At 43.4% G+C, this 20164-nt stretch overlaps 1 protein-coding gene across 3 annotated transcripts in view; it reads left to right on the top strand.

Annotated features, from left to right (window-relative positions):
- Window positions 1–20164, top strand: part of CPED1 (cadherin like and PC-esterase domain containing 1) — a 261549-nt gene that overhangs the window by 42783 nt on the left and 198602 nt on the right. For all 3 annotated transcript variants that reach the window (XM_029617076.1, XM_029617075.1, XM_029617077.1), the window contains exons 3-4: window positions 12362–12468; window positions 14898–14973. In XM_029617076.1, the coding sequence (XP_029472936.1) occupies window positions 12362–12468; window positions 14898–14973 (183 nt within the window). The remainder of the gene's footprint in view (window positions 1–12361; window positions 12469–14897; window positions 14974–20164) is intronic.

The following is a 20164-nucleotide window of genomic DNA, read 5'->3' as shown; positions in this document are numbered from 1 at the left end:
TTGTTGCTGCCATTATTACTACTGCTGCTGGCCTGCTGATGGCATTAGGCCGTAGGTGGCAGCCTCCGTTTGCCCATGGGATAAAAGGAGCCTGGTAACATGCCTACAAGTACCCAAAATACATGCAGAAGGTGATTTTCCCTGTGCTGAAGATGTGTGCCAGGTATTCTACCCTCTTCTACCGCTGTCTTCTGAGGTCAGGGCTTTAACCTTTAGGGCCTTCTGCAAAATTCCCCAAGTAACACAAATGACTTTTTTTTCTCTGCTGTGAAAGAAATATTCAGGTTGGTTTTGGGGATTGTTGGGCTCTGTCCTGGGTACAATGTTTTGCACACCGCCGCATTTTGTAGAACAGCAAAGGGTGCTTCTAACTCGGGAAGAGGGGTGATAAACAGTTTCTTGGTGCCTATCTCCTCTCTACGGGAGATGTGAGCCCACCGGGAGATTTGGGATCAGGCACCATGTATGCTTTTAAAGCCAGCACAGCACAGATTGGCTGGCACAAGCTTGCTTTGAAAGTTGAATAGCTTCTTCTAGTTCATGTGTTAGCAGCCTGAGTTTCTATTTTTACTTCAGTTCGGGGCCCAGTCTAAAGCATCAGATCACGACAACCTAAATAAAAGGATTTCAGCAGCTGGAGGAGTAGTATCCTTTTCCTTCTCCGAAACAGTTTCTCACGTGTTTGCATAATCCCGCAGCTGGCAGGGAAGACCACCACCATCCTGCCTGTCTTTTGCCCTTTTCTGTTTTGGAGGGGGCTCCAGCCCAGAACCCACTTAGGGACCTGATTCACTAAAAAGCTTTTCTCCCATTCTGTGTCTTATGGGAAAAAACCCCTGATGAGTCAGGCCCACAGAAGCCTTCGGCCACTCTGCAAGTCCCAATAAGAAACTGGCCAATGCAGATCAACGGGAGTAAAGGCTATGTGCCTAATTTAAGGGGGCAATTTTCAAACTGACCATGGGTGCTTCTTACCTGCGGACTCTGCAATAGTTTTCCAAGGGTATGTGCCTCGCCCACTTTCAAGCTTGCCATGCTTGCAAAGCACCCAAGGACATTTGTGCCTGCTTTTAGTGCGACTAACCTTTTCATGAAAAATAACGAGCATAGAGTCAAAAATGCCATCTAAGCAGGTTATTGTCATATCCTGGTCAAAACATACCTCCCCCAATCACTTCCCGGAATGCCTTCCCTAAATGCGGCTAAAAGCGTGTGCCTTGTTGTGCCACACAAATTCTTCTAGCCCCATCCCAGGAGGACAATCTGGAGACAACTGATGTATGTGCTTGAATCGCTGTTTACCTGCATCAAGGACTTCGGAAATTATCCTCCCCATCTTGGGAAATCCACTGCGTGCCGTTTATGGTTTATTTTCATGACAATATTTTTCAGCTTGTTTTCAGGGGAGGTTTATGTTTATTGGTAATTAGGCTGTTCAGAATTAGGCTTATGTTTGGGAATCTTTAAGATCTTTTTAGCTTCAAGCAGCCGAGAGCTAAAAAGAAAAAAAAATTTCTCATTCTGCATATTTTTCCTTGCAAGAGCTCAGACACATGTTTTCTATTACGAAAGCAAGAAGTGCTTTGGCTAATGCCAGCACTTCTGCCTCAGTAGACAGACTGAAAAGACCAAGTGGAATATAGGCAGGCAGGATTAGACAAATGCAAGTTAGTGCACCAGTAGATGTAGGGAGAACAATTGTCCAAGCGTTCGCCTTGTCATTTCATACTAAAAATAACTCTCTGATGTCTGACTTGCACAGCCAATCACCATGATTAGTGCTTTAATTGGTATACGGAGGTACTCTTGTTTAGTTAACTTAACCTCAGCCTTGCAAAGCTGTTTACGAGGCTGGCGGAGTTTACTTCAGTCTGTGCTAGAGGCTGTCTTTCCCATAAGGCGCTCAGCTTCTGGTGACCTCTCTGTTTACGGTGCTTCCTTCACTCTCATCTCTGAGGAAGGGAACAAAAAAACTCAGTGTCTCCTTTCCATTCCAAAAAAGCTATAGCATTTCCTTCAGTGGGTTGGGCCTTGGGTTTGAAAATGGTAACCAGATGTTTTTTTTGACAGGGTAGCCCTCCGGGACCTGGCTGTCTTTGACAATGCAGCGCAGTGGATATAGAGAAGAGGTTTTAGCTGTTGAGATGCTCAGGTGTTCGATCCGCTGGTGTTTCTAAGAACTGCCTGGGCAGTTTTACTTCACAATGATGGAAAAGCTCTTCCAGCATCTTTTAACATCTAAAAAGTGTCAAAATATTTAAAGCAGTAATAAGAGTTTGTGCTGATATTATGTATGTGTTCTTCGCTTGGCACTCTTCTGAAAAAATGAACAGGAGGTTCCTATTTCTTCTGAGTATGATCCTTGTAGCTTGCCAGGCTAAAATAATCAATGTTTTCTGCCACAGGATTTTATGCAACAAAGGCAAACTGCATGTCTTGTGTAGGGTTACCAAAGCAAAACAGATTTATGTATAATTATCTTCTACTTAAAGGATAATGTCAATGGAAAGAGAGAACAATGGTCTCTTTCTGTAGTATAAATTAAATGCAGAGGTTGTTATAGAAAATTAGTGTGCGGGTGAAGCAAAAGCAGCTAGGGGCAGTTTTCAAAACAGTGTTCAGCTTAAATCTAACCAGCTAAGTTTTAGCCGGCTAGATTTTGGTGAAGTTTCAACTGCAAACTAACTGGCCAGGTTGAAAAATTCTCCTAAATTTAGCTGGCTAAAAGTAAACCAACAGTCTCTGCACACGGCGCCAGCTGCCTAATCTAGAGGCCTATTTATCACGCTGCATTAGTGCTAATGCAGGTCTTAAAACTTGCTAAAAGCACAAGGAGTGAATTTTCAAAGAAGTTAAATGTGTAAAAATTGCTTCTATGGGTATAGGCTGCTTGCATACACGCTAGTTTATAAACATCAAAACTATGCACATATTTCCGGTTTTGTGTGCACACTTACCGGTACAAAGAAGGGGCAGTGTAAGGGCATTCCAGGGCAGGGCAACGAGAATGCTATTTTATAAAAGATTTACGCAAATACAGTAGGCAACTTATTTGTGCAATTTTACATCTGCTAATAATGTAGCACAGTTGATATCAGACTCATTTGCTGTTGGTTGGGTGGGAGGTTTGGGTAAACTGGGAAGGTCTCTATGACCTGGGGAAGGACTGGGTGAACTGGTGGAGGTTTATTTATGGTACTTAAAGTATATTCCTCTGCATCCAACTTTGTGATCAGTGTGGAGTACAATCATCATACACGGTTTTGCATATTGCAAACAAAACATTAAAACCCGGCAAACTGGTGATTTCAATTACGTGTGCATGGTTTGCAGTATCCCCACTTCTGCATATAAATCAGAGTTTTAAGTGAGCAAGTTACATATTTTGTTGTGCATATTTATAAAATAGGAAAGGTACGCACTTTCAGTGCTATGCAGGTATTCACATGTAACCAAACATATGCGTGTCTGTTGGGGGAAGACAGACATGCATTTTGTAAATTGTGCACTCCTAATGCATGCAAGTTATAAAATACTGTAGTAGATCTCTGCACAGCCATATACACACGTGTATGGGGCTGCATGGAGTTGTTGGAAAGTTATTCTGTGGGTTAATGAATACCATCTTTTTATTAGCACAACATTAACTTGGATTTCCTTGCTAAATGTGAATGAGCCCATTTAATAGGCAAAAGCACACGATCTCATTGACACATGAATGCAACTTGCATAAGCCACATTAATGCTCCTGATGACCAAAAGTTGATGGCAGCTCAAGAGCTATAGTTAACTTTCCCTAGCCAAGCAAATGTGCCCCCTTCAACACTTAAAGCACCATCCCACATCACAGTCCCTACTCCCCGGCATAATACCAGCCCCACCCTACCGTATCTCCATATTCTGCCTCCCAGACTAGTATCAAAAAAGTACACCCTGAAGATTTATTGCCTTTCTTTCTTCTTTAAATTTGTTCTTAACCTGTCACTTTTCTGAACAAGATGTAAGCTCTTGTAATTTTATTTAAAAGCAAGAAAATAAAAAGTTTAATAAAAGTGCATGCTTCTGACACTCTCTGCTCCTCTCCCGTTGAACTGCACCCCCCTCCCCTTACTCCAAGGAGCTTCTGGATCCATAAGAGGGCAGGAGCAGTCCCCAGTTACTCCTGCTCCACCAGCACTGTAATTCAAAATGGCACAATCTGGCCCAATGCTGTCCTTTGTTCCACATATGGGGGGGGGGGGGGGGGGCAAAAGAGAGCCTCGGATTAGCCATCACCAGTTTGAGTTACAGTGCTGGCAGGGAAGGGGTGACTAGGGAAAGCTTCTGCCCCATTATGGATCCAAAGTCTCCTGGGGGTGAAGGGATTTGAGTTGGTAGGTAGGAGGGGTCTGGGGGTGTCATAAAGAGGGGGTACTTTTTTTGATGATCAGATGGGAGAAAATGTTTGGAGACAGGGACAGGGCTACCAAGAGCGATTATTGTGCTGGGGAAGGGATCAGGGGTGTGCTTTAACTCTGTCAGAAAAGAGCTGTGATTGTGATGGGTGCCTAAACTGCTAGGGGTGGGGGAGCTAACTCAGGGTTAGCTCCTATAGGTTCCAGAAATGGATTGACGTTACCACTGCTTGTAATGTCAATGTCTTCCTGTCCATAGGATCTCAGATCATGCTGCATCTCCCTTTCTGGGTATAACTAAGCTGGGGGCACATTTGATTCCAGGGCTGAGTCCCTGATTTTCCACCCCCCCCCCCCCCGTTATGGATTCTTCCAGTGGCGGGTGGGTTTAAACTCCAAGACTGAAGGCGTATGAATGGAACAATTCCAAGGAGATACTTGACACAAAAATCTTTTTTCGAAGGTTAAATTTAAATAGTTGCAGTTGGTACAGTCTTTAAACATAGAGAATCCACCAGCAAGTACTGAGCTATAACAAGGGAGTTACTGATCCTGTGATCCCTGTTTCTGATCTGCATACTCCTAGCCTTTTGGGGTTTAAGACCCCCTTGGATAGATGCTGGGCTTCCTGCCTCCCAAGTACCCTTGTTGGTTACCTGATTCTCCAGTGCTTGAATCTCTTCTCTCATACTCCTCTCCTTGCTCCTCTGGACTCCTGAATCACTTCACACAGATGTCTGGATGGGCAGCTCTGTCCTTCTCTCCTTCGGTCTCTCCGCATGTCTGGTTACTTCTGGACAGGCATCTGACACTTACTTCTCGCTGTTGTTGTGTAGATCTTTGTTCATCTTGAACTCCCATCAGGATCTTCCTTCCATCATAATAGGACGAACCCAGGGTGGGAGGTTTACTCCTCCCTTGCTGATAGTGGGGGTACTTTGCACCCCACTGATGGAAACAACAGGAGCAGTTACTTGTAGTAAAGTATCAGAAGCACCAGTAGAGAGAACTGTAAGGCTGTCTATAATCACTATAAAAATCTGGAACCACTGGGGACAAAAGTCAAGTTTTCTCCCCTTCCCCAATTCCAGGCTCATGTAAAGGAATGAAGGGTTGGATGTTTCTTCCTCTCAACTCCAACCCTTCAGAATAGGAAATTAATTGTTGGGCTGCTCTAATCCAAACCAGGACTGCACACTGTGGCGATTTCTAGAGGAGAGCTCCATAACAAAATGATTTAATCCACTCATTGTTATACCAGCCTCAATATGTCCCCCACTGGGAAGAACATAGACGTAGGGAAGAGATCATAGGCCCTTTTTCAAGTGGAGAAGAGCGGTGGTGGTCCCGCTTCACAAGAGTGGGAGCAGAGAAGAGGCTGGAAATTACAGGCCGGTTAGCCTCACCTCGGTGGTGGGAAAAATAATGGAGATGCTGCTGAAGAAAAGAATAGTGAACTATCTGCAGTCAGAAGAATTGCTGAACCAGAGGCAGCATGGATTCACCAGAGGAAAGTCTTGTCAGACAAATATGATTGACTTTTTTGATTGGGTAACTAAGGAACTGGATTGAGGAAGAGTGCTTGATGTCATCTACTTGGATTTCAGCAAAGCTTTTGATACGGTCCCACATAAGAGGCTTGTGAATAAAATGAGTAGCTGGGGAGTGAGTGCCAAGGTTGTGGCCTGGATTACAAACTGGTTGACAGACAGAAGACAGCATGTGATGGTAAATAGACCCTACTCTGAAGAGAGAGCAGTGTTAGGCTGAGTGCCGTAAGGATCGGTGTTGGGACTGGTCCTGTTCAATATCTTTGTAAGCAACATTGCGGAAGGGATAGAATGTAAAATTTTTCTTTTTGCAGATGATACTAAGATTTGCAACAGAGTGGACACGCCAGAAGGAGTAGATAGAATGAGACATGAGATGGTGGTTGAAGATATGGCAGCTGGGATTCAATGCCAAGAAGTGCAGAGTCATGCATCTGGGGTGTGGTAATCCAAAAGAGCTGTACTTCTTGGGGGGGTGTAGGGCTGTTGTGCATGGAGCAAGAGATCTAAAGACGGCAAAGCAATGTGACAAGGCGATAGCCAAAGCCAGAAGAATGCTGGGCTGCACAGATAGAGGAATAACCAATACGAAAAAGGAAGTGATAGTTCCCTTGTACAGGTCCTTGATGAGACCTCACCTGGTTTCATACTGTGTTCAGTTCTGGAAACCGTATCTCGAGAGGGACAGAGACAGGATGGCGGCGGTCTAGAGAAGGGCGACAAAAATGGTGGTGGTGGGGGTCTCCATTAAATGACTTATGAGGAGAGGTTGAAGGACCTAAATATGGATACCCTGGAGGAGAGGAGGTGCAGGGGAGATATGATACAGACTTTCAGATATCTGAAAGGTTTTAATGATGCACAATCGACAAACCTTTTCCATTTGAAAGAAATTGTTAGAAGTAAGGGTCACATAATGAAACTCCAGAGAGGACGACTCAGAACCAACATCAGGAAATATTTCTTCATGGAGAGCGTGGTGGATGCCTGGAATGCTCTTCCAGAGGAAGTGGTGAAGGCTAAAATGGTGAAAGATTTCAAAGGGGAATGGGATAAACACTGGATCCTTAAAGGCTAGAGGATGGAAATGAAGGAAAAAGTGCATGGCGGTAACTTGCTGGTGTGGTGATTATTACCCTTGACCAATAAGCCTTCATACTGTTGATGCAATTCCATTATTGTTCTCTGCTTTAACGGCAGGGGGGAAAGAGGAAAAGGAGAATAAAATTCAGACAGCAACCAACAAGGACATTGGATTTTACGGTCTTGGAAAACAAATAAGCATGGGGGTAACTTGCTGATGCGGCTGTGGCTACACTTACCCAATAAGCCTGATACTTAGGATGCAACTCCAACATTGCTCTCTGCTTCAATGGCAAGAGGTAACAGGGAATTTAACTCAGAGAGCAACCAACAATGGCCCTGACTTTGACAGTTTGGGAAACTAAGTAAGGGGGTGACCTATATGATGCAGCAGATGCTATCATAAGCTTGCTGGGCAGACTGAATGGACCGTTTGGTCATTTTCTATGTTTCCATGATTCTATTCACTAACTGCAGTACTGAGCTTACCACAATAATTAAAGTGCATTAAAGCAGCATGTCACATCGCATTTTAACAGACTTTAGTAAATGGGCCCCTTACCCAGCTTGACAAAATTGCTCCCTTACCCAACTACACCCTTGGGGCTGCCCAGAATTTAAGCAACTTCATCGTTAGCTGGCTAGATCATTTTGAAAATCTGTCCCCTTTTGGTCAAAGTAGAAAACAATCTTGCTATGGCCAGCTTTTTCATTAACTTTAGAGATGGGCTGGTACAGGTTTTATGTTTCTGTGATTCACTTGGTGAATGAATCGCCCCAGAATTCCTGCTTAACTCCGCTGTCAAAGCAATATGAAAGCTCCACCAATAATTTGTGGCAGAGGGTTTCATGGGCTAAAAGTAGGATCCAGATAATTGTACAACTTTCCAGGCATGAGAAATGAGTTTGTGTGTAAGTGCAAATGCATAATTCAAAATTTCCAGGACATTTCTAGTGCTCAAGGTGAAAAAGTCAGATGTGTTTTTTCAATAATTTTGATAGGTTTACACAGATGTTAAATTGACAAACCACTCATCAACTTACAGGCACAGATGTTTTCCAAAGGAAACAAGTTACACAGCTTGTTCACTGAGTCAGTAGCTCTCTATACTCTGCCTCCCTTGAAGTTTTCCTCGCCTCTTCTCTCAGTTGCTGTAATTTAGATTTAACTATTTATTTATTTATACAAACTTCTATTCCGTTGATCTTCAAATCTCAGCAGAGTACAAAAATCTGAAAGGTAAGAGGTGGAAGGGAATCGCATCAGTCAGGGAAGGCCAGGGTAAACAAATAAGACTTTGGCAGCTTCCTAAAACAAAGCAGGTCCTTTTCTACTCTGATTTCCAGCAGGAGACTATTCCATAGGGCTGGGCCCACAATATAAAAAATTTGTTTGCGAGTCTCCGATGGCTGTGGGATTTCTAGTAAATCCTGGGAGGTAGAGCAGAGGCTACAGGCTGGCTGGAATATCAGAACAGAGGAAGATAGCAAGGTGGGGCTAACCCATAAAGGGCCTTAAAGATCCAGGTGAGCGTTTTTTGAATTGTGCTCGCCGTATGATGGGCAACCAGTGCGACTCAGTGAGAACTGGAGAAATGTGACTATGGAGAGAGGTGCCAGAAATTAGATGAGCTGCGGAATTTTGGATTAGTTGAAGGGCATGAAGATGAGAGTTGGGTAGACCCAAGAACAGAGAAGAGGGATTAAATGCTGGTGTGAAAATCAGAATAACCGAGAAGTGGTTGCAAAGGGCGCAGCTGGCGAAGCTTGTATCAGACTAAACACTGTATTTGGTTGAGGCCACGTGAGCACTGTGGTGCAAAGATAATTATAATTCTTCATCGGATGCATTGCTGAGCAGAGCTGTTTTAGGTTGTATATTTTTACAGTGGCAGTTTGTGTGTAGATGCATTAGTGCACTTGCCCCAACCAAAAAAAATAAGAGACCAGAGATGCAGATAAGTAACAGAGGAAGATGATGGCAGGGGATGATAGAGGGGAGAGGGAGGAGTATACTGGGTGGTGGGGAGGAGGTGAAAAATGGAGGGGGAGGGGAAATGCTTATTACGCCACCTCCTTTATGCCTCCCACCAAACACGCCTCCATTTTAATTACATGGTAATAGGCCACAGATTGTGCCACACATTCTTCAGAGTCTGGGACAAGCAATGCACCAAACTCTGTTCTTGATAGTAAAGTTTTTTTAGTTTTTTTTCTGAAGTTTTTATAGCCATTGTGTGGCCCAGTGTTTCAGCAGCAGGATGAGCAATACAGTTGTCTGTCAGCCACACAACCTTGCAATCTTCTGAGAGAACAGCTTGCGCAATGTTTTGTGTTCAACCAGACCCATTACAGAGTCACTTCTAGCACAAAAAGTTAAAATCTAGCCTTCCCGGGCCCTTAAGTCCTAGATTGTTGTATACTCTTGGGGGTGAATTTTAAAAGCATTGCTTGCGTTAAAAGCCCCATATACACGAGTATCTGGGCATTGCACGAGCAATGCGTAATTTAAAAGTGGCAAATTATGCACGTATATACACAGGCATGTGTAACAGAGAAATGGGAGGAGTTAGGGCATGTCGGGGGCATTCCAGGGCTTGTAAATCCGTATTTTGATTCCGGCGGCTGCAGCGTGCATCGGCTCGTTAGCCGCGTATATTCACTGCTCCTCCTGATAAGGTGTAATTCTGTAGAAATCTCTATTGAGGTCTAACATGACAGGGCGAGGGGGTCAGGGTGAACTGGGAGGGGGATGCAGGCTGAAGAAGCAGAGAGGTCTGGATGACCTCGAGATAGACTGGGCAAACTGGTAGACTAATTGATAAAACTGGGAATATCCTTCAAGCGAGTATGTTTTAAAATCCACTTACCTGCGCACGTTAAAGCTAACAAAATCCTAAGGAAGATATGTGAAGTGCATTAGCTCGAGTAGTTGCTTAAACTTAGGGGCACACATATGCATTGCGTAACTGTAAGCATGATTTAAAATTCCAGCGTATGTCCGCTCGCCTTCCCATACATGCATGTATAGGCACCCTTGAGCTTGTTTTAAGTTACCCTCCCTGAGGTTAGCAATGTTTGCTCTGTGATGAAGATTTTTTAGTATCTCCACTTTCTGCTGGAAAGCACATACATTACCTCTTCCTTTTTACTGCTGGGCTTCTCTGAAGTATGCATGTTCTTGCATAGCAGGCTCACCATGACATCTGCCCCAACTCTAGCATCAATTTTTCTGAGCAAAGATCTTTTGACTTCTCTTCTGCAAGTATCACCACAGTCAGAGTCACTGAAAACAGAAGTCGAGGAAAGCTGTTGGCAGTGGTGGGCAGTGAGAATCAGAGTAGGGGATTCGGCTTCCGCTGTCTCACCCATCATCTCCAATCACCCTCTCTCACAGTCTCTTTCTCATCAACTCCTTGCATGTTTCCACCCAATGACCCTCAACTTCCTCTGTTCCCGCAGGCCTTCTGTCTCCCCTGGTCAGCTTTCCACCCTCTCTATCTCTCACTTGTCTCACCATCATCCTCTCTCACACTCCTCAACCCATCTCCCTCATCATACTCTGTTCCCAAGCTCTTCCCCCCCCCACTGTGCTCTCTACCTCCCCTGTCAGACCCCCCCCCCCCTCCGAACCTCTCTCAAATTCTCTGAGAAGCAGGTGTGGGGTGTATAGTTAATGTGCAATTAAATGTTTTATTGAATGGTATTTTATGTGTTATTTTAATTGTTGGTACGTATTTGTTTTATTTTTTGTATGTAATGCTTTAATCGGTGCTGAGCATAGATGGTTATGCGGAGTATGAGATGTTGAATAAGATAAATCCCCTCTTACACCCACTGCCATCCGCTGCCTGGCTAAAAGTAAAGGAGGCGCTTTCACAGCACACTTACATTTAGCTGTGTTCAAAAACAAGTGCTTCCATAGGCGTGCTCCAGTCAGGGGAGCAAACAGTGCACATGGTTTGATTTTCAAACACGTGTGCGCTGCAGTCTTTTGCCCCTGATTGTCCACCCACACAAACAGCAGGAGCAAAGTACGTGCATCTTTTGTAAATACATGCTTTATGGCAGCTGATTTTCAGAGGTAATTTCCCTGTGAAAATGATCTGTAAGGCAAACACAGATCTTGCGTGGGTTATTCAAAACTGTCTCTTGTGAGGGCAAATTGCAAAGGCATTTCCATGGCCAAACCAGTGGAAAACGCCGGAAGTGGGGGGTCTTTGAAAATTGCCTCCCCTCTCTGTGCATAAACATAGGCACGCAGTGCCAGCGCATGTGCACTTTTATGCACAGAGAGGGTCGATTTGAAAAGCGCTGCTTGCATTAAATCGCCCACATCCACGCGAGCCAAAAATCAGGGGTTGGGAAAGGGCAGGGCAGGGGCCAGCTGTTACTTTCGTTACTCCTTATTTTAAAACCGGGGGCCGCAGCGTGCGGCGGCTTGTTACCCGCAGACTTTACGCTTTGCACAGTTTGAAAGTTTCCCTGTGTGAATCTGAAATATTCCCTGAAAGTTGTCAACGTTTTTTTTTTTTTTTTACAAGTAACTTCACAGAGAGACCATTAGTTTTTCTATCAAATTTTATTTTGCTCATTTTGTTTAAACTTGGTTTTCTTTTTTTTTTTTTTTAAAGAAGTTCTACAGTAGAAGACTAGCTACAGGTTCATTTCTAAGATCTGTAGAATGCGATAAGAACTAGGGCAAGCTAGAGCCAATCTCATCTGTGCTTATTGCAGTGAGACCGAGATATGGTCACAGCCCGTGTAAACCCATGCTCTTGAGTTTTTAGTTCGTACTGAATCGGTTCCACAAATAGTTGTTCTAAAGTTGTAAATCCAACACAACTGTGAAAAATATTTTTATTTAGATTACATTCAAACACTAGATGATTTATTAATGTACTTTTCATTGCTTGCAAATCTGCTTTTAGACTGTATACAGGTGTAGTTGACATTATGAGTCTTTTGCTTGTTTTGGACTGTATTTCTGTCTTTGGCTAACCATACAATTGATGCAGCTCCCATGATTCGTGCTTTATATGTAGGGGATATGGCAAGTCTTGGGGTATATACCTAGCTCAAGAATTCTAAAGTCTGGATATTAGCAAGGAAAACAGCACGGGGATAATTCTGTAGTGGATTAGGTTGAAAGAAGGACAGAGGCCCATCTGGTCCAGCCTTCAAAAACCTTTCCAACAAAAGAACATGGGAAGGACGCATTAAGTGCTCTGAACGAGGTATTACACCCCTTAGAGTATTTCTTGGTATTCCTCTCAGAATTTAAGTATGTTATGTATATTTTCTGAATATACTTCAATAATCTCCTTGTTGTAGGTAACACACAACTCTGGGATCTTCTGCTCTGCACACATGCTGGCGCGCACAGTGATAGAAACTGCATGGAAAAGAATGAGTTGTCTCAATTACAGCCTCATCAGAAGGTAGGAAGGTTTGGTTGCAACGGTCTTCTGAACAGCACATTTGTACACACAAATTCAGCCATCACCCATTGGTCGGAGGTTCAGCACGATCACATCATTAATGATGCCACAGAACAAAATTATATTTCCACGTACGCTGCCTTCAGCCCTAAGGCTCATTTCAGTTTTGCCAGGTTGGTGTGATATGGTTGCTATTTCTTGGACTGCAAAATTGTCCAGAGGTTAAAATTCTTTCTTTATGTGTGATCTATCCCCGACTTCATAGGTGACTCACGTTGCATTTAAAGTTGTGTATTTCACAAGTAGAAATTAACCAGAAACCAGCCTGCTCGTAATAAAATGTGAGCATGCGTCTCAATAAGATAAGATACTTCTTTCTAAAATTGCAAGAGTACAAAGAAATGTAATGCTAGGGGTCAGCATGGTTAGAATGTCTTAATATTGTTAATATTTGGATGGATTTTCAAAAGGTTTAACCAACTAACTGTGGGTTAGGACAGAAGATGGAATTTAACCAGTTAATGCTGATTTTCAGAGCTAGCTGATTGATTAATTAGTTAACTCTGAGTAAAAAAGTAGCATGTATAAATCTTGCTGGTCAAATTTTCAACTGAAGATTTTCCTAAAAATTAAACAGTTATCTGAACCGCTCATAGCTCATTTAAAAATGTACCTCATTGCTTTGGTGTAAGAATAGTGGACCTTTGTGACGTGGTGTGGTTGACATGGCCTAGTAGGCGAACCTACTTGGCCCACACTGACAGCTGGTGAACTTGCTTTGGTTTGGGACAAGACTGGAGCTTCAACTATACCAAATCTGTTCCCCGCGGGTTGAACCTTTGGGGGTCCAGGGGCCGGCAGAACTTAGGCAAAGGTCCCCACAGGGCGTATAGGATAAGAGAGTCTGGGACTGGACCAAGGTCGGGATAAGTGTTGTCAGAGAATAATCAGTAGCGAAACGGAGGTCGAGGCAGGCAGCAGGCAAGGTGTAGGCAAAGTCCAAAGCTAAGGGAAGTGGCAGGAGAGTAGTCCAGGTCCATAGCAGAGAACAATACCGAAGTCAACCTGGAGATAGGATAGGCTGGAGGATCTGGACAAGGCAGCTGGACTAGGCAAGGCAGGCCCAGGAACCAAGGCAGGATCAGGAACGCAGGAGCAACACGCTCTGCAAACAAGCAGGAAGAGCTCTCGCTGAGCAAGGAAGGGAGCGTGGCTGGGACCTTTATATCCAGCCACATGATGTCATCAGAGCGTGCCAGCCAGGCTCTTTCCTGAAATGGGGACTATAAAGGGCAGCATGCCATGCATGTGCCTAGGGAAGCCCGAGGAGTGGGGGAGCTGGCGGTATCACGGCGCTTCGGGGGAAGTCGGCGTCCTGGAGTGAGTGGTGCCGGAGGCACGCAGGGAACAGGAATGCTGGTGGCATCATAATGGTGTTCTTGCCACTTCGAAGGCGGTCTGCGTCCTGGGGTGAGTGCTACCGGTTGTGGGATGTCCCTTGCGACCGGTAAACGTTACATTTAGTAAGTACTGTATTTATATACCTGTCAAAAAAAACCCTGGAATACTCTTAATTTTTGTATTCTGTTTCATATAAATTGAATTAACCTTTTATTACTTGACCAGCACATTGGTGCCTGACTAAAAAGGATGCTTAGTTACAAATTCAAGAAAAGGATACAAAGTATATATAGCTTACTCTGAGTCCCAACATCAGCTCTCTGTAAATCATGCACCACAAACTACCATAATCCTGCCAGCTACTCGTTCCCCTGCAGTCTCTTCTGGTTCCCAATGCATAACCCTTCCATTGCCATACGTAAAGACAGATCTCTCAGCTGAGGGAGTAAGATCTCTGTCTAGAGAAGAACAGTAGCATTGACAGTTGACAACGGTCCTATTATAAATAATCTAAATGGTGCATGAACTTGTATGTTATTTTTTTCTTGGTTTTACATATGTATATAAATGAAATACATTAATATTGCATGCTATTGACCTATTTATGTTTAGTAGTTTTATATATGTATTCATTGTTTTAATATTTTACGTTTGCTAATTGTACACTGTACTGAGCTGCTACTAGAACATGCCATATAAAAATGGAAGAAATGAGTAAATGTGACTTATATTTTGACCCATCTTTACGATTCTTTGATGGGTCAAATTTGCATTATCTCTGCAGGAAGCATTTTACCAATACTGAAATAAGAATTTCCCAATTCAAATCTAAATATTTGTCAGGTTTCCAGCCAAATGCAATTTTTTGCAGGCCAATTCAGGGCTTCCAACCATGTGAAGCATCTTATTTAAGCAGTATGTGCCTGGACAATTATTTTAATTGTGCTCTGTTTAAGTGTCTTAACTTTTGACTCTGAAAATATAATTTGTCCAGCACATTAATTAGAATCCTGCCTTGCTGTTCACAGGTAAATTTGGTACCAGAAATAAAGGAATTGCTCTGTCAGAAAGAAGGATTATGTCTAATTGCAAGGACTTTTCCAGGTAATCTTTTGAATTTTTATCATTTTGTATAAATGGTTGATATATTTGTGACTTCCGAACATGTATTAAGATCTCCTGCAATGATTCCCTTTAGACATCATCAATGTTACTCTGAAAGCTGTCAACAAACTTGGGTCTAGATTCACAAAGCTGCACTATTTTATCATGGGAGAGGTCCAATATCGAGTGGGGGTGGGAGGGGTGAGCAGGCCCACAACATTTTGGTCCCTCCCCGACCAAATATTGTGGCTGTATTGCCGCGTTCTTTCGTCTCGTGGAAAAAGTGCGTGAGACGAAAGAATGCAGCAGGGGCCTTGTAAACGCTCAATGCTGACCCCCAACTCATGGGGCCACCATCTCTTTAAAGAGCCATGTGGTCCAAAGAATTCCCCTCCCACCACAAGTTAAAAAAATAGTCACCAGGGCCCTTGAATGGCCTCCTCAGAGTGAGCAGAGGGGAGACCAGTAAGACACCTGGTGACTTTTTTAAACTTGTGAGGGGATGAGGGAAGTCATGTTGGTCCATATGACTTTAATTCTACCATGGGAGCATCAGGACCCACGATAAGGTTTTGATGCTCCCATGGTAGAATAGCATTTCTGGCAAATATAAAATTGTGGCAGAAAAATTTCTAAGTCAGCTGCGTTACATTATTTACATAGAATTAAGTATACATGAGCCACTTTGCATGAATTTGCAAAATTCATGCATACAAATTCCATGCAAAGCATCTTGTTGTAATAGGGGCAGGTTTCAGGCCCGAACATCACGCAATATCACCATGATACAGCTATATCACATAATATACAGCATTTATTGCATGATATATGCTGTTTAATGCACGTTATAGCACTATCCCAACTTCATAAATCTCCCTATTAGTCAATACTCTGCAAAGGCCACCAGGATGTTTGAAATGGAATGTATTTAAATTACAATTGTGCAAGAAATTGTGACTTTTAGGTTTTTTTCAGGAAAACTTTCACAATATGCCCTCTGTTCATAACTATAAAATATTTAAATGCTCCTTAACTTAACTGGCAACTTTGATGGCTGCGAAGATGGATTGAAAATTTACTCCTAGCAATCTTGCTGTAATTAATTAATCCGTGAAGATAACCCATCAGCAGTCCATGACTGGATAACCGATGTATCCACAGGGGGTGCTAAACTACTGGTATCCCATGGACTGTAAAAGGAGCACTCCTAACAAGGGGTATATCATAACCAAAGATCTGTGTGAAAAACCACCAAATGTAATCACGGTTCCATGCTGGCACTTAATGTCCACCAATATTTTTAATTTTTTAGAATACTTTATGTTGCAATTTAAAAGTTATCTCATGTCAAAATGAAGGGAGATGCAAAAAACAGAAGGCTCAACAATTTCTTTATATTGTTCCTGTTCAGCTTTCTATTTTTATATCTCCTTTCATTTTCTTGAATTTTATCTTGACAGTGGGGGGTGATTTTAATTGCCTGTTAAACACTCAGTTGGATAGATTGGGCTAAGTGTCACACAGGGTTTTAGAGAGTAAGAGAGCAAGTGAATTAATTGTTAATTTTTCCTTAATTGATATTTAGAAGGCTGTCTCTGGCAGCTATTGATTTAATGAATATACAACACATATTCTCACTTTGAATACTTCTTGCTCAAATCAAATCTCCATTCATAAATCAATCAATGTGCTATTGATCCAATAGCCTGGTCTGACATTTAACTAGGTTCAGAACCGATGTTAAATCCCGGGTGTTGAATGAGGATTCTTTTTGTGCCGAAATACAAAGAACCATATCTGATTGTGTGAATTTAAATGATGGTACACAGGTTAGTGTTCAAACCTATTGGGACAAAACAATTGAAATTAGTTCCAGATATTAGTGCATAACTGTGAAAAAAAAGTTCTCTACAAGAAAAATTGATGTTATTTGAATATCAAAATAAGAGAATCCTTCCCTATAAGTAACTCATAGCATTCTTCCCATGTGAGGGCAAATTAATTCTATGTTAACCAGGCATATAAAACTGAGAAAGAGTGGGCAAACATATTTTGAGAAAACGGGTAAAGAAGATAAGGTCCAGGCAATGCAGTTATATAGGAAGACAAGTACAAAATGGTTTTTTTTTTAAATGAATGGGTAAAATGCAATGAATGAGTCAAATGTTTTTCATTTATGGACCCCCGAAACAAATGGAGGGTGCCCATGGATTTAAATGAAAATTATTTTCTCATTCGTTTATGTTTCTCATTCAAGTCTAAGTCTGAATTGTGAACACTGAATAAACAAACAAGTGCAGGTAACTATAGCAACCAACTTTTGCCTGTATGACATCACATCTTTCTGAGAGCCAAGGCAGCACAAGTTGGCAAGGGCACCAGATGGAGGACAAATCACAGAGAAGCAGCTTTTTAACTAACCTATAGCTGTCTTCTGGATTATGTGATGCTGATGTCCTCTCACTGAAAGGTCTGAACATTTATTTTATTTATATATTTGATTTTACAATTTCTTATATTTTGAAAACTCCATTATGCTGAATGAGGTTAACAATAAATACATTCACAATTCATAAACACAAAGATTTAAAAAGTTTAAAAGAGCTGCTCATGTAAAAAGGCCTATATATGCAAGCATATGGGCCGAATGCGAGGAGCTCTTATTTTAAAACTGGAAAATTAAGTGCGTATATGCGTCTGCATGTACAACACAGTGCTTGAAAAAAAAGGAGCAGATTTAGGGCAAGTTAGGAGCATTCTGTGGCAGGGCCAACATTTATGCGTATAAATCCTGATTTTAAATCTGGCAATGCATAGCACATAGGGCTGTTACCTGTGCTAATTTACTTCTGCTCTTCATCAGGTTTGAGTCTGAAAAAAACTGGTTATAGCCAAAAACTGACTGGATGAGGAGTCTGGGTAAATCTGGGGGAATGCAAGCTGCAGAACCAGAGTAGTCTTGATTACCTAGAGATAGACTGGGTAAACTGGTGGACTAAGGGGGTCATTTTCCAAGGAGTTACTGCAGGAGATAATTCCGCAAATCGCGCTAACAGCCGTTAACGCGATTTGCAAATGCAAATTTTTAATTTTGTATTCAGGGGGCGGAGTATATTTAAAGTAGGAAAAAGTTATCGTGTGCCGCAGTCAATAGCTACACCTCTTTCATTTGCGGTACGTTGTGCGCTAGAGGCTGGTAAAGGTTTATCGTGGTTCACGATGTTTCCAGACAGCCTGTTTCGGTATGCTGAGAGAGAGAGAGAGAGAGAGAGAGAGAGAGAGAGAGAGAGAGAGAGAGAGAGAGAGAGAGAGACTTGCTATAGTGCCTGTTCCCTAGACAGGTATTTGTATCCCTATGGGAGGCCCACCTAGTAACTCGAGGTGTATATTCTTGACTGCGGGCAGGCTGGAGATGAAACGATAACAGCCTTTTCGTACTAAGAGCTGGCACACTTGCTGAAGCACACATTGTGGAATTTCGCATGCCTTTGCGTGAACATAAGAACATAAGAAAATGCCATACTGGGTCAGACCAAGGGTCCCAGCATCCTGTTTCCAACAGTGGCCAATCCAGGCCATAAGAACCTGGCAAGTACCCAAAAACTAAGTCTATTCCATGTAACCATTGCTAATGGCAGTGGCTATTCTCTAAGTGAACTTAATAGCAGGTAATGGACTTCTCCTCCAAGAACTTATCCAATCCTTTTTTAAACACAGCTATACTAACTGCACGAACCACATTCTCTGGCAACAAATTCCAGAGTTTAATTGTGCGTTGAGTAAAAAAGAAATGGAATTGTTTTCTAAACAGGGCTTATGATGATGTGGGGACTGGTGAGGAGTACATTTCTAAATGTTATAAATTATTAATCAGTAAATCTAGTCCAATTAAATTTGTATATACAAATAAGTGGGGCTCTGAGTTAGGATTTAACGTTTATTTATTTCTCACAGGACAAGCAGGATGGTAGTCCTCACATATGGGTGACATCATCAGGATGGAGCCCAATCATGGAAAACTTCTGTCAAAGTTTCCAGAACTTTGACTGCCCCTACTGGGCATGCCCAGCATGGCACTAACCCTGCAGCCAGCAGGGGTCCCCCGTCAGTCTTCTTTTTTCCGCGCAGCAGTAGCCTCGCGGTTTAGGAGCTCTGAAGAGATTCCTGACAGGAATTTTCCTCACGGAATTATCTACAGTTAAATTGCCCCACAGGGGTCCCTCCTCTAACTTTTCTCTGGCCGCAGTACTCCGGTAAGTTTTTTGACCGTTTTCCGTCGATTACCGTCGAGTTTGGCCCTTGACCGTACCGCGGCTCGATTTTTTCTATGGCCATGGCGTCAGGGTTCCATCGGTGCCCGGACTGTACTCGCACCATGTCTATCACAGACCCCCATGGAGTCTGTGTAATGTGTTTAGGCCATGAGCATGATGTCCTGGCTTGCACCAAATGTGCCCTCATGACACCTAAAGGTCGCAAGGCCAGAATGGAGAAGATGGAACTCCTCTTCCGTGCTCAGATCCCGACGCCGTCCATCGCATCGACGTCTTCGGAACCGGCACCATCGACTTCGCGCCAGCATCATCCACCGTCCGGTGACCGACTGCCATTGATGTCTTCACGGCCATAGACGCCCACTACTCCCCCTCAGGATTGAGGGGATCGCAGGGAGAAACATCGCCATCAACATCGTAAGACTCGGACCGTCGAGGGAGCGAAATCATCGACCTCGCCACCGTCGAAGCCCCGTCCAGGAAAGGCACCGACCCTTCCTGCGACCGGGTCATCGAGGCTACCCTCACCCGATCGGGATTTGGGAGTCGCGATTCCGCCTGTAAAGGTGGTCCCTCCGACTGTGCCTCTGCCTCCCTCTTCTGTTCCGGAGCCAGGGCTGCTTGCTCCAGGTCTCAGAGAAGAACTGGACCGGCTGGTTCAGGAGGCCATCAACAAGTCGATGCAACGTCTCCAGGTTCCTCCGGCACCGACACCGGCACCGACTGTGGAACTAGTCATCGACCCGATTCCGGCAGCGCTGGCACCGCTGCTATCACGGATGGAGGCGCTGATGGCCGCCCTTCCACCAATGGATCCCGGGTCTCCGATGGCTCCGGTGCCCTCCCCGTTGACAGCTTCATCAGGAGGAGAAACACCATTCCGCATTCCTCCATCGGGGGTTTTGCCTCAGCCATTG

Source organism: Rhinatrema bivittatum, chromosome 9 (genome assembly GCF_901001135.1).
Source record: "Rhinatrema bivittatum chromosome 9, aRhiBiv1.1, whole genome shotgun sequence".
Taxonomy (NCBI): domain Eukaryota; kingdom Metazoa; phylum Chordata; class Amphibia; order Gymnophiona; family Rhinatrematidae; genus Rhinatrema; species Rhinatrema bivittatum.
This window is presented reverse-complemented; position numbering and strand designations above follow the sequence as displayed.